The 22,653-nt window shown below is 53.6% G+C and overlaps 1 protein-coding gene across 7 annotated transcripts in view; it reads left to right on the top strand.

The window, feature by feature from the left end:
- LOC144936573 (CUGBP Elav-like family member 1) overlaps positions 1-22,653 on the top strand; it is a 253,380-nt gene that overhangs the window by 189,831 nt on the left and 40,896 nt on the right. For all 7 annotated transcript variants that reach the window (XM_078863790.1, XM_078863791.1, XM_078863792.1 and 4 more), the window contains 2 exons: positions 3,858-4,069; positions 21,928-22,010. In XM_078863790.1, the coding sequence (XP_078719916.1) occupies positions 3,858-4,069; positions 21,928-22,010 (295 nt within the window). The remainder of the gene's footprint in view (positions 1-3,857; positions 4,070-21,927; positions 22,011-22,653) is intronic.

The raw sequence follows: 22,653 nt of genomic DNA, 5'->3' as shown, positions 1-22,653 counted from the left end.
CCTCGCTGTGACAACACACATCTGCTCTTTCCAGCTGATAAACAGCACAAGCCTTTGTCCAAATAATCCAGAAGTCGCCCAGTCCCGTCAGAAATCGGAATCTAAGGTGGGTTTGAGCCTAGATTTTGCGTGGCTGGGAGCGACCATCATGCATAACAGGCGCTCTCGGGTCCTTGAGGGGCTCTGTGGCTTGACGGCAAAGGGCAGTTCATCGTTGGACTGAAAATCTATGCTCCGCAGTCGACGCTTCCCACTTCAACGCACCGCCCTGACCGGCGCGATGAAGTCCAAATGACCCCCACGACCCGCACGGCGTGGGCAGGCCCCTCGCCCGGAAATGGATTGGCATGAACCAGGTGCACCAAGAGAGTTCATCCCTCGGGGTCAATTTGCCGACAAGGCAATAACTTGACTTACGCGGGATGATCGTGGTGGCGATGTTGATCATGACGATGATGAATTAAAATAATTGGACTTCACTTTCTTTCGCGAGCCTCAGAGCCCGATTCTCTCAGTCAAAATCCCACCACGTCCCCGGATCAAGGCGGCTTTCTCCCCCACACCCATCTAACCCCACTTTACCAAACAGCCCACGAGTCCCCAGGGACGAATAGGCTCCGGGGTTAATTGCGGGAGCTGTTTGTAATATCTGTCCCGTGATTGCGCTGGTGCCTGATGACATTTTACGAGAATTTCTTGCGATCTGCGGTAAAACATCACCCCCAAGGAAACGCACTCACTCACACGGGCACACACGCACACACACGGTCACGCACACGGTCACGCACACACAAGCACACACAAGCACACACGCCCACACATACGGGCATACACACGCACGTACACATCACACGTATAGCCTTCACAGGAATGTTGGGGCAAGTTCTGTCACCTATGAAGGCCGGCACGGCACACGAGAGGGTGGGTGACCGGCACCACGCCCGGCCGCCTTTGTCTCCCTAGTGGCGATGTTTACACATCGTAATCAGGTACTCATCTGAGGCTAAGTCGACCTAGGGGAGGCCCATGACCGTTTCAGGTAATTATCCGCGGTGTTGATTGCCGCGAACGGGAATCGAACTCGGTTCGCCGGGTTCGTAGCGCAACGCGCTGATCGCTGCGCCACTGCTCCGCACACCGCACCCCCTACACAGCACGCGCACACAGAATCACACGCAGAATCACAGAATCACACACAGTATCACACACAGAATCACACAGAATCACACGCAGAATCACACGCAGAATCACACGCAGAATAACACGCAGAATCACACACAGAATCACACAAAATCACACACAGTATCACACGCAGAATCACACGCAGAATCACACACAGTATCACACGCAGAATCGCACGCAGAATCAGCGCGATTTCTTTGTTTCGGGAGTGGGTGGCGGCGGGCACGGGGTTGCTGCTCCGCTCATCCCTGTGGTGCCGTGACGCGGCATTGCCCCTCCTCCTCGTCCGCGGCCTGCGGACCGCGCGTCCAGGCGGAATGGTGGAGGAGCGTGCGGGCGCGTCACGGCGAATTCGGTTCGCGTGGACATTGATTCTTCACGGAGGTGGCGACGCGGGGACGACTCGACATCTGAGACGCGTTCGAGTCTGCTGCTGCTGCTGCTGCTGCTGCTCTCTCTGTTTCTTTATTGGGTCGGGGCTGCGTCGACGAAGTCGTCTTGCTGTTGCTTGACGCGCGACTCACGAGCACGAGACACACGAAGGGCGGCGCTATCGCCTCTGGGTGTGCGAAGACGCGCCCTGACACGCGTAACGATGCCGCTTTTCCTAAGATGCCGACAACAAAAATTGCCATCTTTCATCCGCACCGAGAGAGCGATAGCCTGGTTTGTGTGCGTGTCAGAACACCGATTTATTCCATTAATAAGCCACGGTTTCGAAAATTGCAAATGTTGCCTTCCCTGGGCAATGTCCGGTCCAGCCGGGTTCGCATTCGCCTTCTCCACTCCCGAGTTGATCACCACAGATAACTTACCTTCACAAGAGCAAGAATTGATAACAATACGTGCCTACTTTTAACGCTGCTCACCGTCCCCAGCAACACATTCACCGGTGTGATGAGTTGAATATTTGTTTGACCCCGTGAAGTCGCCACATTTATGGGACCGCCACTTTTCCACCGTGGGTTAATACGGGACGGGACTAAGCAATCTCCCCCCTCCTCTACCCGCTCGCTCTACTCCCTGACTTAAGTCCTTCCACCCTCATCTTCGCCTTCCCCACAGACAAGTACAAAAATCCTCGCTCGCGATCCCCATTCGAATTGGGCGGTGAACCCAATCCCCTCCCCCCCCACCTGAACCCCCTCTCCTCTCAACCCAAGAGCACAGAGTTCTGGGTCTTACATCCGCAGAGTTTATCTTACCCGACTGTCCCTGCGTAGCGGTTCGTGCTCTGAACCGGGCTCTTAATGAAATACACCATTTTTTTTCAACTTCCATATAAATACAAACACAAAGGAATCGCCTCGCCACGTCGGCCGATACCGCACGGGCCCGGCTCGACAGGGCCCGGATCGGAATTTCCCCCAAACAAAGGCGGCATCATCTTCTTGGGTCTTTCGGTAAAGTCACGTAGAAGGGAAGTAATAAAATAATAAAAAATAAAACATAATAAAACAATTCTCACGACGTTTCGGCCACAACGCAAGTAGCCGTCCTCAGGTGAAAACCAGGTCTGTCGAGGCGACAGCGTCTGAAAGAACCAAGAAGATGAATCCCTGCAGTCACGAAAGCTTTAAATCGAAAGGCGGCATCGTCGTCGTCGTCGTCGGCTCAGTGGGACCCTGAGAGGCGACTTGGGGCGGACGTCACGCGGCCACTTAAGCGGCGCCTCCGCAACGGGGACCTCCTCCGCGACGAGCGGGCGGCTGTCGCGGGGAATTTGCGATAACGTCCAGCACGCGCGCGCGAGAGAGAGATAGAGGAGAGGAGGGTGGCGATATGGAAGAGAAAATCCAGTGACGTTGCGTTAAAAATGCCGAGTGGCTGTGGCGCGCGTGCGGTCTTAGTGGCTCGGCTCGAAGGGGAGCCGCGGAGGCGAGATGCGCATTTAACTGCAGTCACTTTAAGATGTTTTCTTGTTCATGTTTTTGTTTTGTTGCGGTTGCACCCCGAGTCAAGAGCCGCATGGCTCACAGGGTTATACCTAATAAATGAGACTGAAACTCGAACGGGGGACGGCTTCCGCTGTGATGTGTCGCGTCGAGAACTGAACAAACGGCTGTATAATGCTCGTGGAATAATCTAATGTGCATTGTGATTGCAACGGTCCCTCTCGCTAAATCTGCGTCTTCTTTCCAATCCCTTTGTGATCCTTCTCAGTCTCTCCGCACCCGATTCTTCTCTCACTCTCTCGTTTGTTAGCTCGGCTTGTTCGCGTTTCCCTCATCGCCAGCCCTACCGCAAGTACGCAGACAAAGATCCCCCGTTATAGCCTTTAATAGACTTGTGGGGCAAGTGCTGTTTGCGAGCAACTCAGGAAGGCCGGCACGGCTGACGAGGGGGTGGGTGGCCAGCGACACGCCCCAATATCGTCGCCTTCCCAACGCTGATCTTGTATACACACTACACCAGGTACTCATTTGAGTTCGAGTCTACCTGGGGAAGCCCAGGACCGGTTAGGTAATTGTCACCGGTGTTGGCTGCGAGTGGGAATCTAACTCGGGTCGCCGGGTTCGTAGCGCAGCGCCCTAACCGTGGCGCCACCGCTCCCTACACTCCCTACACACACACCGACGTGCAAACACTGACTCGTCACCCCCCTCTCTTCTGAACTCACCTGCTCCTCTCCCTTTGCCCTCTCCTCTCTCCTCCTCCGCCGCTGCCGAGAGCAGCATGGGCCAGGACGGCGGGGGCAGCATGAACGGCTCGCTGGAACACGGCGGTCCGGCGGGGCAGCCCGACCTGGACGCCATCAAGATGTTCGTGGGGCAGATCCCGCGCTCGTGGAGCGAGAAGGAGCTCAGGGATTTGTTCGAGCAGTTCGGCCCGGTCTACGAGATCAACATCGTGCGGGACCGCACGCAGAAGCCTCCGCAGAGCCGCGGTGAGTGGTCGTGCGGGCGGGATTTGGTGAATTATCGGGCGAACGTGCAGACGTTGGGCCGACGTTGGGGCGACGTTGGACCGACGTTGAGTCGACATTGGGTCGTCGTTGTGGCAACGATGGACCGACGTTGAGTCGACGTTGGGTCGACGTTGTGGCAACGATGGACCGACGTTGGGTCGACGTTGGGTCGACGTTGGGTCGACGTAAGCATTTTGACGGTGTACGCTCACAATAACAAGCGGTAGCATGGACCCAAAAAAAAACCGCATAAATAATAACCAGAGTAAATGTAACGACATCACGGCTTCACACAGTCATCGCTCAACGCGAGCAAGCTCAAGTAATGCACGGTTCAGTTATAATTTAATAAGGGTTAGCGGAGTGATTATTCGACGTGTGAACATGTCGCTGTCTGGGAGAATTCTCAGAGCTGGGGATTTAAGCGTGAATTGTGAACGCGCGGGACGTTGCTTCCCTCTTCCCCTCCCCGTTGAACAGTGAGCATCTCTCTGACTGATTACCAGAGGCGCAGACACCCGTGTGCTACTGCGGGCACACCTGCCTGTGTGGGTGTCCATCTGCCGCAGAGCGCGTGGGATTGGCGACTGCGTTGCAACATCGACAATGCGCACAGGATACACGGAATACACTGGGACGTGGGGGGCGGGATAGCGCGGGCGGGTTAGCGCAACCGCGCTTTGAAACCGGCGACACGAGTTCGATTCCTGGCCGCGACTAACATCAGTGGCGAGTGATATCTGAACTGTCAACTACCTCACCTGGTATACAGGAGGTCGTCGGTTCGACCAAGACCCGGACGCATGTATAATTGTAGTTTGCGTGTCTCTCTCTCTCCCCGTGGTCGTGTGGATTTTTCTCCGGGTCCTCCGGATTTTCCCTCCACATCCAGCAAACATGCGTTTATAGTATTTGGCTGCTATCAATTGCCACAAGATAAGCCGCTTCATTATTTGTGGCCACGTCGGTTGTGAAGATAACAAGCCAGACGGCTCAGTTGGGGCCTTACCTGATAAAATACAAATTGATTCGAAAAGAGATTAAATTAATTTCCAACCGGCAATGAAGTACGGTCAAACGGCCTCTCGCGATCGGCAGGGTGTGGCGGAGGCATTTAATCCAGCAGTGGAGTGACAAAGGGGCTGGCAGGTGGAGCGCTGTCACCGTGGCGAGCGCATTGCACTCCGAACACCGGCCACGGCCGAGTTACATCACCAGCGACGTTTCGCATCGGCGGCGAGCGGCATCCAAACCGGCCCTGGGCTCGCCCCATTCCCCAAACCTTCACTGGACCACCTTAAGCGGGGAGGGAGGGGGGTCAAGTACGGTCACAAATCTCTCCACGAAGGACGCAGCATCGGGCAGCAGAGACGTGAGCGCTGTAAACGATTTGGGAATCGCGCATTCAGTGACCACGCGCACGGCGGGTTTGCTGGCCGCCACATCTCGGCCTGCCTCGGCGTTTGGCTCGTCGGGCCCTCGCGCGCAACTGGTGGGGGTTGAGTCGGGGTCGACCCATGTGGTCGCGTTGTCTTCAGCGCTTTTTTTTGGCCCAGTCCGTGTGAAATTCAACGTCTCGATCCCCACTGCAGCTGCCTTTGTCTTCTGCCGAAGATCCGAGAGTGGGGGGGGGGCGGGGGAAGTCGCAGCTGGGGTTCGTCATCGCGTTTGCCTTGCGTGGTGGCGCAAATCTCAAATATTAAAATTGCTTTCGCGGATATCCCGCTGCAGTCGCGACCGCCGCCTTTATTGCATAGGCGGTGATTGCCGCGGGCCCATGGGGAGGCGAATCACGACATGCGATGTTGAGCCCCTCCTCCACTTTCGATGTATACACTCGCCGTGAGATGACGGAAGAGATATTGTCGTAGGCACGCTTGTTGAGAGATGCAGCGGTAGAAGAGAGACGCAGATGAGAAAATGTCTGTGGTGAGATGAGAGGTATGTCGACTCTAAAATTAAAACTCATTTATTTAGAACTAATTTTTGTGTTTAGTTTGTTGTCCTTCCCCCGCACCTCCGATTAGCACGGTTGTATACGTACGGTGCGAAAGAAGTCCAACATACATACTGGACATACAGGACAAACATGTAATGAGATGATAGAAGAGAGAGATACAGGCAAAGACGGAGATGAGAGCGATTCATTAGCGCTATTTTTCCTCGACCTTTTAATCGTTTGTAAGAATCTGAACTCGAGCTTGGCATTTGGTGCCTCCGTGTCCGTGTGGATTCCCCGTGGAATCCCCCCGCCCGCCCGCCCGCCCCACCTTGAACTCCACGGGGCTCCACGTCTCTTCCCACGCGCGCTTTCGTGTGACGCCCAGCCCATAGCCACCATCACCACCAGCCACCACCACCAGCAGCCACCACCACCAACAGCAGCCACCACCACCACCACTACTACCACCACCACCAGCCACCACCACCAGCCACCACCACCATCACCAGCCACCACCACCATCACCAGCCACCACCACCACCAGCCACCACCACCACCAGCAGCAGCCACCACCACCAGCCACCACCACCACCAGCCACCACCAGCCACCACCACCAGCCACCACCAGCCACCACCACCACCACCAGCCACCACCACCACCAGCAGCAGCCACCACCACCACCAGCCACCACCACCACCAGCCACCACCACCAGCCACCACCAGCCACCACCAGCCACCACCACCACCAGCAGCCACCACCACCACCAGCACCACCACCAGCCATCACCACCACCACCACCAGCAGCCACCACCACCAGCAGCCACCACCAGCCACCACCACCACCAGCCACCACCAGCCACCACCACCAGCCACCACCACCAGCAGCCACCACCAGCAGCCACCACCACCAGCACCACCAGCCACCACCAGCCACCACCACCACTACCACCACCACCAGCACCACCAGCAGCAGCAGCAGCGCATTGCCACGGCGCCATCTCACGAGGGGGCCACAGTGATCCTCGGCGGGCCTCTCGGCCCATGAAATGAATGGCCCCCCGGTGATTGATCGCGAGATGAAATGTCGCGATGGCCAGCGGCGGCGGCGGTCTGCGCGCCGCCGCCGCCTTGGTTGGGTTTGTCGGTGGCTGGAGCGACGCGCGAGGATCGAGGCTTTCTGCTCGCGAATGAACTGATGGATCCCCCCCTCCCACACCCCTCCGCCGGGTCTAATGCAACCTGTCCGGCAAGATGACATGAGTGTGTGTGCGCACGGGGAGCGGTGGCGCATCGGTTAGCGAGCTGCGCTACGAACCCGACGACCCGAGTTCGATTCGCGCTCACGGCAAACACCGGTGACGATTATTTGAACCGGTCATGGGCCTCCCCTATGTCGACTCAGCCTCAAATGAGTACCTGGTGCGGTGTGTAAACATCATCCACTAGGGAGACAATGGCGGCCGAGCGTGGTGCTGGCCACCCAACCCCTCGTGTGCCGTGCCGGCCTTCATAGTTTCTCGCTAACAGCACTTGCCCCAACAGTCTGTTAAGGCTATACGGGGGGTCTTTGTATGTTGTGTGATAGCCGTAAATGGCGAGCGGTAGCGCACCGGTTAGGACAACGCTGCGCTACGAACCAGGAATCCCGAGTTCGATTCCCGCTCATGGTCACCGATACCGGTGACGATTATCTGAATCGGTTCAGGGCCTACCCTAGTTCGTCGACTCATCTTAAAATGAGTACCTGGTGCGGTGTGTAAACATCGGCACTGGCGAGACAAAGGCGGCCGAGTGTGGTGCTGGCCACCCATCCCTTCGCGCGCGTGTCGACCACCATTGGTGCCGCTCGCTAACAGCACTTGCCCCCAACATCCCGTGCAGTCTATACGGAGGGCCTTTGTCTTTTCTGTGCGCGCGCGTGTGCGTTCATCTACGTAAATTATCGGAATCATTCTCAACTCGACAGGCAGTGGCGGCAGCGGTGCAACGTAGAGTGGATGGCAGGCAGCTCGGTGCGGGAGGCAGGGAGGGAGGCGAAAGGGAATTGTATCAAAGTGCTGATTTCCTCTTGGGTGTAATTGCTTGTTCGGAGAGAGAAGCTCAAGCGGCGCTGGGGCCGTCTTTACAATTGCGGTCGCTTTCTCTCTCTCTCGGCGTTGGCGTGGAGATGCCTCTGCTGCCACGTCCCATGATTCATCACCGCCAGCAGCAGCAGCAGCAGCGGCAGTGGTAGCGGCTTCAGCCGTCTCTCCTCCTTTTCGCACAGAGGTCCCATTGCCGCCGTGCGGGGGGGGGGGGGTCCGCGGTTGCTCTGCACGGCTCCCGCGTGCGCACTCAGCTCGTGGACGCGTCGAGTCCGCAGCGATGAGCGATGTTTGTTTGCTCCGCGTGCTGCGAGAGCTTCTTTCGGGGGGACCGACACGCGGCTCTCTTTCTCCCACGGGGTCGAGCCGTGACGGAGACAATCGTGGTGCCGCACGAGACGTCACGCGGCACGAACGAACCCAGCACGGGTTCCACGTCGTCACGAGGGGCGCTCGGCTGCTCGGGTATTCTCGCACCGTGAGCTTCTGCTCCGTACCTCGTCTGTAGTCGGGTCCGCTGTCCTTACGCAGAGGTCCGTAGACTTACATCGAGACCCATAGCGTCACATCGTCTTCGAACACAGACGTCCCTCACCATTGCTTAGGGGTCAGCTGTTCAGATTTCCTTTCTCCCATGAACTTCTACGCTGTACCTCTTCTCTCGTCGCGTACGTACGTAGAACTTCTTTCGCACCGTACATAGCCAACCGCGCTCATCGGAGGTGCAGGGGAAGGAAGAAAAAACTAAAACAACGTCCTCGTATCGCACCGCACCAAACACTCCCATCAACTAATTGTAGATATAAAGTTTTTGTGACTGCAAGGGTCCATACTCTTTGGTTTTTTCGGTCAAAAATAAAATTAAAATAAATTAAATCACGACGTTTCGGAGGCAACACAAGATTCCGTCTTGCTGTGACGGTGCAACCTGAAGACGGATTTAATTTATTTTTATTTTTTACCTACGTGACTTTACCGAAAAAACCAAAGAGTCTTCTCCCATCCCCGCCCCCCCATCGAGCTCACTCCACCTCTATCCGTCATGCACCGGGGGCATCTCCACCCAGCCATTCTCACGACATCTTCTCCGTCTCTTCTCAGCACGTGCCCGAAACTATCTCCGTCTCGCATTCCCGGACCTTTCTCGCGTCTCTGATTGACCCCTTGTGGCTCTAACTTCTTCATTCCACTTCCGTTCCATGAGGGCTCAGCAGCAGCCCGAACGGGGTCACCCCTCACATGACGTGACACCCAATGGCAGTGCCGGGCACGGTGGGGTGAGTTCCAGTTTGCTCGTTTTCTGTGTACGGTGATCATCGCAATCAGAATCTTTATTTCGACTGGAGCAGTGGCGTGGTAACGACATTGTCAGCTCAGGGGCCGTCCATAAATGACGTCACGCGATTTTGGACGATTTTTTACCCCCCCCCCCCCTCGTCACACGGCGTCACAAAAAGTCAGACCCCCCCCCCCTCAAATATGACGTTACAAAGCTCAGCCCCCCCCCTCCAAAAATAAAACATGCTTCAAATCGCTTTAAACTATTGTCATTGTAGTGCGTATTTAATGTGACGCTGCACTCTGATGTTGTCGGAGAAAACATTTTTTTAAAGTAAATTTAATTAAGTAGAACGTGTTGTCTATATTTATTTAAAGTTACGCATTTTGATGTGATGTCACATTTCTCAAACAGCCCCCTCCCTCGTCACACATCGTCACAAATGTCTGACCACCCCGCCCCCCCTAGGTGCGTGACGTCATTTATGGACGGCCCCTCAGGGGGTGCGCCAATTGGTCAGTTGGTGCCCCAATATTGAATTAGTCTCGCACGGCCGCTAAGCGTGAGAGCTTCAATGAAGTTAAAGTAAAGCGTGCAACGTAATTGAAAGCATTTTCATCAAAATAAATTTAAATGCGTTTTTGTTTTTTGTTACGCTTTAAAAAACAAATCTCGTGGTGGTTGTCAAGGGGGTCCCATCTCGTAGTTTTGGCCACGAGAGGGGGGTTAGGGGCAAGCACCCCCTGCCCCCACGCTCGTTACGCTACTGGACTGGATTAATCCGATGAGCAATGAAGCTCTTTTTCGACCTATATCCGGTCGTAATAACAACAAAGCCCTTTGTCCGTAACGACTCACCCAGCCTTAAGACTCCTTTACGGGAGGGTCCTGCTACTTTGGGGTATTTTTTGGTCCAAGTTATATTTAGCTTCGTGCGGGAGGAAAATAAAGTCCTGTACCTGGAGAAGCCCCATGCACGCGCACAAAGGGATAACGCACAGAGCTGTGCACAGATGGATTCAATAATCTATTTTTCGCCTGCAAGATGCCCCCCCCCCCCCCCACCTTACAACCCAAGACTGAAATCCATGGTATTGCCAGCATCCTAGCAACAATCTAAACAGGCTCCGTACTGCTTGGCTTTCGACATCATTCAGGCTATGGTCATGTGGCCTGGATGGATTTGAAATCTGATCATCTCTTTTTTTTGGATCGAGGGTTCTTTACTTAGTAGATTAAACCCCGTATTGAGAATCCTCACCTCGCATGATGCATGTTCTTTATTCAAGCATGTGAACGCACATTGAGATTAATTATCAGCTAACATCGACATCCTATATTTAAGCAATTGAAGAGCCCATTAAAATTGATTATATTTCGTGAAGAAAAATACGTACTTTACACGCACGTTGAGAGACCTATTTGCTCTCCTGTCATTTAAGTAATTTAACTACGTGGAGGCACATTGGTAGCAATTAACCCCTTATCATTTGTCCTTTATTTTTCCACGTAAGAGCTCCTTGAGTGTTATTATCTCCCGCAATTGGCCCCCTTCACTTACTAGGCTGAGAGCTCATTGACCGACGACTTTCGTTTTGCAACGCAGACCGTGCAAGGGTTGACATTAGCGATGTGCAGGGTGCTCGGGGTTTATGCCGTCTTAGAATTCCAGTTGCACCGCGGGGAACGTCCCGATGTGACATATCGCAACGTTTTGACGACACGTCCTGCCACAGGAGGGATACTCCATTTCAACTGGACCCAACGAGTGCCCAAAGTAGAAGCAGGAAACAGGTTGCACACAGAAGAAGACGCCCCGATGATGATGATGCAGGCAGTGATGAGAAGGACACTGGCACGGTTTTGGACACACATGTAGAAAGATGGACAACAACAGAAAAATGAAACGTGGTTTTTTTTTTCGGAAAAATGTAAGGAACCGGAGAGAGAGAGAAATACCTAACTGAGAATGGCTTACCGACGACAACACAAGAGATTGGTGCCAGAAAGATGTGGCCACGACTTGATGGTATTGGCACAAGGGAGAGGAAAGTTGAAACCAATTACGAAATGTGCAGTGGACACCTACTACAGGCCATTTGCCCATGGCCCGTGATGATGATGATGAAACCACAAAGTGGTACTAATTTTATTGAACCCAGATGAATAACGGGCTGAGTCAACCCCCGTACCAGGCTATGAATTCGCGACTCTCCAATCGTGAGCCGCTCGCTCTACCGCTGAGCGAGCAGGCCAGCTAAACTAATTATGATTTCCATAATGCAGGTTTTATGGGTTAGATCGCATAAATATAAATGTGTCGTGAAACCCGCCACTACCCACCACAGCCAATTAGTAAGGTTTGTCAGGTAATACTAATTGGCTGTGTCGGATGATGTTGGATGATACTGTATTATGCATAATATTGGTCGCGAAAGCCTACGTGTTAAACCAACATTTTTATTATTACAATAATATGCCGAATTGCGTCTCTCGCTTTGACGTCGTTTCGCAAATACGTCGTCACGTGATGGAAACCGCCACCCGGTTTGCGTCGCCTCAAGCCCACAACTCAAATCGCTGATCGCATCCCCCGCTCCCTTCTCATTATCCGTCGTCTCTCAGTCCTCCACCACCACCACCACCTCCACCACCACCACCACCACCACCACCTCCACCACCTCCACCACCACCACCACCACCACTTACTACCACCACCACCTCCACCACCACCACCACCTCCACCACCACCACCTCCACCTCCACCACCTCCACCTCCACCACCACCACCTCCACCACCTCCACCTCCACACCACCTACACCACCACCTCCACCACCACCTCCACCACCCCCACCACTACCACCACCACCCCCACCACCACCACCCCCACCACCACCACCACCACCCCCACCACCACCTCCACCACCACCTCCACCACCACAACCACCACCACCACCTCCACCACCACCACCACCTCCACCACCACCACCACCACCACCTCCACCACCTCCACCACCACCACCACCTCCACCACCACCACCACCTCCACCACCACCTCCACCACCACCTCCACCACCACCACCACCACCTCCACCACCACCACCACCACCTCCACCTACCACTGTCGGTCGCTCTGATTAGCGTCGTTTCGATATTCGTCGTCGTCGCATCTTTCAAGAACGCATCCCCGACGCAAATCGAGGTGTACTATGATAAAAAAAAATAAAAAAAATCATAATGAACAGGCATGAATAGCCAGAGCCCGGGGGTTCACACGCAGGCCTAGCTTATTTGTGTTCGTGCCCGTTTCATTTGAAGCGAAAGGGGCACTTAAGATAACATTGTGAACGATGGGAGTGGATTGCAGTGGTGGTGCGGGTCAGTGAGCTTCCCGCTGTGCGTCGTGGATTTTTTTTTTTACGTCGGGCACGTGGCAAGGAACGAGATGAATTACGGTGGAAATTGCGCTCGCCCGATTTTTACACCACCACCAACAACAACATCATCATCACCGACATCGTCATTTCGCAACGTGAATGCCAAAATGCGCCGTGGGATATTTGTGGCGGTTGTGGACAAAGCGGCTGAGATGGGAAGGGAATTGCGCACCGCAGCGTTCGGGCTACAATAATGTCACGTGCTGGATGCACACGCAGCGACACCACTCGCCTGACAAAGACAAAGGTCTTCTCCCCGCCGTATAGCCTTAGCAGACTGATGGGTGAAGTGCTGGATACGGCGAGCACCTGTGAAGGACCGGCACGCCCGAACGCCTTTGTCTCCCCGGTGCTGATATTTAGACAGCAACACCAGGTACTCATTTAAGGCTGTGTCGATCTAGAAGAGGCCCAGGACCGGTTCAGATAATCGTCGCTAGCGTTGACCGTGAGCGGGAATAGAACTCTGGTCGACGGGTTTGTAGTGCAGCGCAGCTAACCGCCGCGCCACCGCTCTTTGTGCCGACCTATAAACACAACAACAACAACCGCCATTCGCCACTAAGTGGCGGCGACGTCACCATGGCGCTCGTGCCAGGCTACGTGCACGTCAAGGAGGTCGCACACTCGCACTGCTGCGCTGCGCAAACACAGCGCCGTAGCTAGCGAGAGTGCCGGCGGTGTAACAGCACCGGGGGTCAAAGGTCGGAGGGTCCCGGCCCGGGGCGCAGGGCTACGAAGCGTTTGGGAGGGGGTGTGAGTGGACGAGGGGGCCGGGGGGGCCAGTGGGGGGGGGGGGGGGGCAGAGGGGGGGGCATCTCATTCCCTGTGCCAGTGCCAAAGCCATCCACACACCACGCCGCTGCTGGCACAACGCGTGCAGCAACGCGAGCAGCCGCCGTCTGATAGCGCCGCTTGATTGTTGCTTGACACTGAGCGTGCACACCACAAACAACAACAACAATAAACATTTACTCACCACCGTGAAGGAGCCCCTCCCCCCTCCACCCGTGTACACCACGTGTTCAATCCGCGCCGCCACCGCGTCCCATTAATGGACATCCACGCGGTTTTTATTTTTATATTTTTAAACGAAGAAAAAAAAACCCACTCCCAATTCGCCCGTTATGTTTTATTTAATTGGTAAATCGCATAAGACATCCGCGCTGGGGAAGAATAGAGAGCTGGTAAACTCATTACCGGCGAGGCGCTGCCGAGTAGCAGGCGATTCCTCCCGTGAGATCGCACAAGGTAAATGTCAGGGCTGCTCAAAGCGCTCTTGACACAGCGAGACGAGGCGAGCGAGCGAGCCGCTAATCCGGCCAGCAGCGTTCGCCATCGCCGCCGCCGCCATCGCCACCGCCAGTGATATTTGTACGTACACATACATCTAGAAAACACTAAAGTTTTGTCGTCTTATTATTTTGATTGTCGTTTAGCAATGGGGGGTGGGGGGGGTAGGAGCGGGCATGCAGGGTGGGCCTCGCACAAGAGAGGGCACCAGAACGGACCGTGTGGGATTTTTTTGTTGTTCGCTGAACACCCAGGTCAAGTGGCTCAGCGAGCGCCTCGCCATCGGGATGGTCCGCGGAGTTCAAGTCCGTGGTGGCGATGTGTTAACTCCATCGCCTGGTATACAGGATGGTGTGGGTTCGATCCCGACCCTGACGACAGTATATTTGGAGTTTGCGTGTCTCTCCGTGGTCGCGTGGATTTTTTTCTCCGGCTTCTCCGGGTTTTCCCTCCACACAGAAACATCCGTTCAGAGTATTTGGCTGCTATAATTGTTCACGTGATAAGCCACTTCACTGAGCTACTATTTGTGGCCAGGTCGCTTCTGACAACGCGCTATATAGCTCAGTGGGCTTCACCTGATAAAATAAAAAAAATTATATAGTTTGTAAAAAATTACAGTTTAAATCCGGTTTGCGGGATTGACTAAACTAATTTTCTCTGCGGGTTCGATAAAATGGATTACACTTTGTGAGAGAGGTAACTACCATTTGTCCTCTGGATAGACCTGTCCCCTGCCATAGGAATGACGAATTTCCACCGGTGGATGAGGTGCTGTGAACGGGCCTTCAGGGACGTCTTGGCGGTGCTGGTTGTAGCGGCAGCTGAATTGGCAAAATTATCATCATTATTGGGACACTGGTCTCCTAGCCAGTACCATTGCCAGCGTCACTGATATTCCCAGATATCAATATTTTTTTAGTTGTCTTTTTTAGAAATGTTCAGGAAAAAAAATCCCATCAACATCATGTGCAGCAATATGAGTGAAATCGTCATGAGCATAATCATCAGCAGAAGCAATAGTAGCGGCATCATGTGCAGCTGAGGAATCAGTCGTGTCGTATTCTCTGCAGCAGAAGTTAATTAAATCATCATCAGGCACAGCAGCTGCTGCAGTAGTCAGCAGTAGCCACAGCAGCAGCAGAAAAAAATCATCGCCGTCAAGACAGCGCGCACACGCGATGCACATTAAATCGGAGTGCATCCAATGACCAGTCTTACCCACCACCCTCCACCGATACGGTGTTTGTAGATAATAAGCCACCCTGTCAGACGCACACCACCATCATCAGCAACAGCAGTGACAGCACACGTGCAACGAAATCGTCGTCCGTTTAATTGACAGCCACATCGTAAGTGGCAGCAGTTGCATCGAATCGAACCATCGGCAGCATCGTCGTAATAATAATGGGTGGCTGTAGCAGAATGCATCGTGACTGCATCAGCATCATCATGAGCAGCATAAGGAGCAGCTGGTGAATCGTCAGCATCAGCAGCAGCATCAGCAGCAGCATCAGCAGCAGCATCAGCAGCAGCAGCATCAGCAGCAGCAGCATCAGCAGCAGCATCAGCAGCAGCAGCAGCATCAGCAGCAGCATCAGCAGCAGCAGCATCAGCAGCATCAGCAGCAGCAGCAGCATCAGCAGCAGCATCAGCAGCAGCAGCATCAGCAGCAGCAGCATCAGCTGCAGCAGCATCAGCAGCAGCAGCATCAGCAGCCATTCTAACCGCACTGGCGAATGAGGGCATTTCTCGTAACGATCAAAATAACGGCAGCGATGTGTAACCAATAAAAAAAAGCAAACTCAAAATAACAGCACGACTGGCCACTACGCACTTGCCACACGCGAACTTTCGCAGTGCACGCTCCTGCGAAGGCCCCAAAAAGAGTAGAAACACGTGACGAGAAGATGCGCCGTGCACCGTGGAAAGCATTAATACAAAATGGGAAATAAATGCATGAGACTGAAATCTAAGTAATTGTTTTTGTCTTCTCCTGGCAGTGCCTAATGAAGTGTCCCAGCATCTGCCCGACGGAGTAAAGGCCTGTGACATGTTTATTATTTATTTATTCACAATCCTTGTCAGCACTCCAATTTGCGTGGCCTAAATTGAAGTTATCTGGCTACACGGCTCGTAGAGATTGGCGCGATGGGGGGGGGGGGGCAGAGAAGGGGTGGAGGGAGGGAGGAGGGAGGAAGGGGGGGGGGTGCTAGTGGAGAGGAGCAGAGAATCGCATCTTGGTTTTACCCACCGCGCTTTATCAATTGCGCTCTTTCCCATGCAGACGTGACCACGCGAACTGCACCGCATGTCCCGTATCAGGAGATTGCCAATAAGACCGCGTGATCACCGAGCCTCAGTTACCGTCTGGCTGGGAGCGTCGGCGCGATTTTGCCACCCGGAGAGTTTGCTCCGAGCTCGGGGGTTGGACTCACGCCGCTGGCGTGTGAATTTGAGGCCGGTGACGGAGCGTGTCACCTTGTCGCTCTCAATGCACGCGCTGAACTTCTTTCGCACCTTACATAGGCAAACGCGCTCATCGGACGTGCGGGAGAAGGACAGCAGAATCAACGCAAAGAGTAGTGCTCAAGAAATGAGTTTTCAATCTAGAAAAATGTGTAGCTCCAGTGGATTCTAATAGCTCCAGATTCCTAATAGCGAGTAAAATGCGTCGTGGCGTTTTCACGTGTCATTGTATAGCAGCAGCAGCATGATCGTCATCAGCGGCTACGGCGACTGCAGCAGAAACCATCAGCAGCAGCAGCAGCACGGTCGTTGTCATCACTATTATCACCATCATCATCATCTTTATCAATAACATTATTAATAGCAATAACATAAATATCATAATACTCATCAGCAGCAGCATAAGGATCACAATTCCATCATCATCAGCGGTAGCAGAAGCATCATGTGGATGATCAGCAGCAGCAATTGGCATTACCAGCAGCAGGCTGAACATTGTAACGTGTTTTTCTTTTCAAATTGTTACTTTTGCTTGGCGAACTCAAACATATATTTTTCTCAAAAAACATATAATCATCTTCATCATCATCAGCCATTATCAAACCACTGCTGTATGCAGGTCTCCCCAATCCATCGCCACCTCTCGCGGACCTGTGATGGAATCTTGATTTGAAGCTTTCGTGACTGCAGGAATCCATACTCTTTGGTTCTTTCGGTAAAGTCACGTAGGTAGAAAAATAATAGATCACGACGTTTCGATCGCAACACAAGCAATCGTCATCAGTTGGGACAACCACAGCAAGAAAAAAACTGCTGAAGTAGGCGAGGAATGTTGACGACAGTCCCCTGCACAAGCGCTGACCCCATCGCTCCATCTTCGCGTTTTCCTCCTTTGGCTGCCACTCCACCGCTAGTCTCGACCACTCGACTCCATCCCTTCAAGCCCGCTTGTACTTTTCTCAACAGTCCATACGGTGTCGATAACGACGTCCATGTGTTCTCTTATCCAAACAATAAAAAAACAATGACAATTATTATTATTATAGGAGAGCCTCCAGGACCAATATTTTTTTAGGAGGTCCCTGCATTTGGATGTCTGGCCGATCCTATTCGTGAGTGTCTGGCTCTGTGTGGGGATGGGGGCCGGAGAACGCGGAGAAGACCCGGGACGTGGGGAACCCTCCCGGCCAGACGCGCTGCACTTCAAGCGCTGCAGAATCCGCCGCTCGGGAACGCGGCCACGCGGGCTAGCGCCGTCGCTCAACTCGTTGCAGGGGCTCGCGGTTCGACTTCTAGCGGCCGCCCTGATTAATACTGCGGTGTGCGACGAGCCCTAGACGTACGACGTGCCATCTGCTCCCTCGCTCATTAGCGAGTCTCAGAGCAGGCGGCGTTAAAGATTCCGTCACGTCGTTCGCAAGAGTCGGCCGTTTTGTTCTTGCGTCACGGTCCGCATTTGCCAAATTTACATCGCAGATCGCCCAATAGAGATTAAACAGTACGGTACACAATACAGTACACAGTCATCATCGCCCCCTCTTGCGAAAATCTGGCGGGACCCCTCCTGAAAAAGTCATCGGACTCGGCGAGGCTTTCCCGTGTAAACAAGTGGAATACGAAGAGGCTACAACTGTTTTTATTTTATTTTACCAGGCGAGGCCCACTTTTTTTTGTACCTACGTGACTTTACCGAAAAACAAACAAACCTAAGAGAATGAATCCTTGCAGTCACGAAAGCTTCAAATCTAGAATTACTCACGTCGCTCTTTTTCAGAAGCGACCCGGCTGCCACAAATGATAGCCCAACGAAGTGGCCTGGGGATGTATAGCGGTGGTTAAATGAAGACGACTACGGCTCAGCCACACGAGTTCCTCTCTCATTACAGATTCTCATAAGCAGGCTTTGTACCATTGTCAAAGGGAGGCTTTGTACCATTCGCAAAGCAGCCTTGACAGCGGAGTTAAACATTCCCAGCTCTCAACGCTTCCCAACGTTGGGCCCAACTTTTCTCTATTCCCTCTACAAGTTTCCTCACTCTCGAGTTTCCACTCCTTCCTCGGGCGTTCTGCTGGGGTTCATTTTTTATTTTGGCACCGTGACCGCAAAGGCTCTTTTGAAAGAAAAAAAAACACAGTTAAGATGTCTTTATCCAATTCTTCTAAAATATCTTAAGGAAGACCCCCCCCACCACCACCTACCCCGCTCAATTCCGCGCTGTCCCGCGAATGATCTCTCTCCCCGCGGCCGTACGCATTCGCCACCTTAAAGACGGCTTCATTAAGGCCGGTACTTAATGGTCGTCTTTCCATCTCCCCTCCACGTATTACTTTAAGTTATTCTAATCTATCTATTTTCCGGACTTAATAACTGTAAAGCCAACGTTGACGCTAGTTACGCGGCTCGCTGCCTTCTTACACACACACACGTGCCACGGGTCCGTCGCCATTACCACGTGGAAAATAATTGGGTCGTTAAAAATAGCAGGTGCGGTATTTCACTGGCACTGAGATGGTGGGGTAGGGAGATCTTCACGCTCGGGGCTGGCTGGAGAAGAAGAAAGCCCAGACGGGCTAAGAGACCACGGTCGCATTTCCTGTCACTGACACAATATACACGTTTTGAATCGGTGATTGTTAATTAATCCGCCGTTACCGTGTGGGTGGCGGTGGGGCAGCGGTTAGCGCATTCCCCTAGATCAAGAGTCGGCGACTTGCAGCTGGGAGCCGCATGCGGCTCTTCAAGGACCGCTTCGTGATGTTCTTTATTAAGGACCCCCCCCCTCCCCCCACCGTCTCGTGTTCGCCACGAGCATCGCGGCTCGTGGGATATTGGAGTTCATCGCCGAATTCGAACAAAAAAATGTCTCTTCTCATTATTATTATCGGTCGCCGACGCCTGCGCTACGCACACGGAACACATGAGTGCGATACCGGCCAGCGTGGGGAGGTATGGTCAGTCAGTCCCGGTGAGCCACACACCGCACGGGGAAGGCCTTCGTCTAGCAGACCATTGACGAAGGGCTGGCTATTGTAGTACTCTTACTAAATGGACAACAACAACAATGTTTATCTCGCTGTGCATTATGTCAAAGAGAGGCCATTTGACTGAAACCTCTCAATTTTGTGACTGAATTTGCTCGTTTATGCCACGGCTGGCGGAAGGGCCTCCACGAGCTGGAGCTCGAGACAGCCCCATCTCAAGGGTATTTGGCCTACTCTTCCACGCTGTCTCGGTGTCTTTGAAGAGGTGGGAGTAGCCAGACTTTACCCCACCACGCTTAACCAGTCGATCGACTAACTGTGGTTATACCCGTTTAATGCCGCCGGGTGGACAGAGACGTGGGGTGGTGGTAATTCCACATTGCTATGGCGGGGGGGGGGGGGGGGCGAGTCTATCCATAGAACAACCACCGTTGACGTCTCCGCAAAGCGGTACCCATTTTATACCGACCCCAGAGGGACGATGATGGACTGAGTCATCCCCCAACCAGGAGTGGAACTCGCAACATTTTTATTGCGAGTCTATACATACTGTACTATATATATATCCCGTAGAGCAATATATAAAAAGCATTAACTACTGAGAGGCGTCGTGCTAATGTGTCGCATAGCGGTCCCATGTAACCGTGTTCGGAAATTGCTGTGTTTGATGTGCGTGCCGAATATTCCTCCGTTATTACCTCGCTGCATCTGGTGGGCACGACGAGATGGAGACCACAACTTTGGCACACATTCGCCTCGCTCGCTCTCTCTCTGCTCCCCGCCGTAACACCCCCCAATTCCCATTCACGGCCAATAAATCCCGAAGACAAAGATCCCGTCCCCGCCGCCGCCGTCCCCGCGAAGCCTGCGGTGTGGCAATTTGCTGTTCGCGAGCACCTATTAAGGTCGCCAGGGTGCACGAGGAGGGGTGAAGATGGGCGTGGTGTGGCCAGAACCGCTCCCGGCCGCCTTTGTCTCGCCGTCGCCGATGTTTTTGCGCATTGTGCCAGGAAATAGGTCCAGGACTGCTTCGTGTGATTTGTAAATCTACCGTTGGACAAGGACCTCCGATCGCCGTGTGGGTGGTGGCAGCTACTTCGCCAGACTTCGCCACGCGGAGCACTTCGCAGGGAGCACTCGGCACACGGCACAGTAGCCATTTAAGGTCGAGTCAACCTTTAGGGGCGATATAATTCGCCACTGATGTTAGCTGTGGGCAGGAATCGAACTCGGGTTACCGGCTTCGGAGGGCTGCTCCATGGTCCACTCCGCCACCAATTCATCACAAAACGTATCAACGCATACACCATCGCCCCCCTCCCCCCTCCCTGCGTCGTTCTCTCTTCTCCCCTCCCCACCCTCTCGACTCACATCCGTCGCCCACCCGTGCACGATGCAATTGCATCAAGAGAGGAATAAACACGCAGAGTGCACTAACGTGCGCGCTAAATGACGCGTATGATCACCCACAGTGGCTGGCCGACCGTGATTGACGTGAGAGTTCGTGCGTGTGGCCGCGTGTGTGTGTGCTGTGTGTGTGTGTGCTGTGTGTGTGTGTGTGTGCTGTGTGTGCTGTGTGTGTGTGGATCTGTGACTGTGTGTGTGTGTGCTGTGTGTGTGTGTGCTGTGTGTGTGTGGATCTGTGACTGTGTGTGTGGATCTGTGACTGTGTGTGCTGTGTGTGTGTGCTGTGTGTGTGTGGATCTGTGACTGTGTGTGTGCTGTGTGAGTGTGGATCTGTGACTGTGTGTGGATCTGTGACTGTGTGTGTGTGTGTTGTGTGTGTGTGCTGTGTGTGTGTGGATCTGTGACTGTGTGTGTGTGGATCTGTGACTGTGTGTGTGGATCTGTGACTGTGTGTGTGTGTGCTGTGTGTGTGTGGATCTGTGACTGTGTGTGTGGCTGTGTGTGTGTGGATCTGTGACTGTGTGTGTGGCTGTGTGTGTGTGGATCTGTGACTGTGTGTGTGGCTGTGTGATTGTGCGTGAGTGTGCTGTGTGTGTGTGGTTGTGTGATTGTGCGTGAGTGTGTATGACTGTGGAGCAGCGGTTTAGCGCTACGCTGCGCTACGAACCCTGCGACCCGAGTGCGATTCCCACTCACGGCCAACACCAGTGACGACTAACCGAACCGGTCCTGGCCTTCCCCAAGCTCGACTCGGCCTCAAATGAGTACCTGGTGCGATGTGTAAACATTGCCACGAGGGAGACAAAGGCGGCCGGGCGTGGTGTTGGCCACCCACCTCTACGTGTGCAATGCTGCCCTTCAAAGGTGCTCGCTTCCAGCACTTGCCCCCAAAAGTCTGTTAAGCCTATACGGGGGATCTTTGTGTTTGTGTGTGCGTGCAGGCTGCTGCTTCGTGACGTTCTACACGCGCAAGGCGGCTCTGGAAGCACAGAATGCGCTGCACAACATCAAAACTCTTCCCGGGGTGAGTGGATGATCGCCACGTGCGTTTCCTAAGCACCGTGCCACTGTATTTAGCACTTCTATTGCATTGGTGTTTCTCGTGTGTTCTGCTCAACTTGCGCTATGAATGAATGCGTCCTACAAGTGAATTCCAACTGCAGTTCGCCCAGCGTGAGCCTTGCCCCCGCGGGTCGACCCCATCGCTCCCGTTCACGACGATCAACAATTCGCGCGTGCGGTCCATCGCGCGCTAATTAGTGACGTCACTAAATTAATGACAACAGTTATGACGTCATGCAATTGACATGCTCGTTCAATTGCTTTTTACAAAATACTTTAACGCAATCGTGCTGATTACTTAAGACATATTTGGTCGTAAAAAACACATTTCATTAAGAAATACAACCGCTATAGTTGAGCGAATTGTACGATGCAATGATCGTGGATCTTATATCGCGTGATGGATTGTAGTATCGCCCTCGGAGGGATTATAGTCCTGGTAGGAACCACCTGGTTCCACCAGCCCACAGGGGATTATTGTGTCCGTCCGTCCGTCGTGCATCCAAAAATGGGAGGGGTGGGGCTGGGTGGAGAGGGGAGGGTGGGGATGGGCTGGGTGGGGAGGGTGGGGAGGGGCTGGGTTGGGCTGGGTGGGAGGGGTGGGG

The sequence above is a fragment of the Lampetra fluviatilis genome, chromosome 16 (genome assembly GCF_964198595.1).
Source record: "Lampetra fluviatilis chromosome 16, kcLamFluv1.1, whole genome shotgun sequence".
NCBI lineage: Eukaryota > Metazoa > Chordata > Hyperoartia > Petromyzontiformes > Petromyzontidae > Lampetra > Lampetra fluviatilis.
The sequence above is the reverse complement of the archived record's forward strand: the minus strand, read 5'-3'. Positions and strand labels throughout refer to the sequence as shown.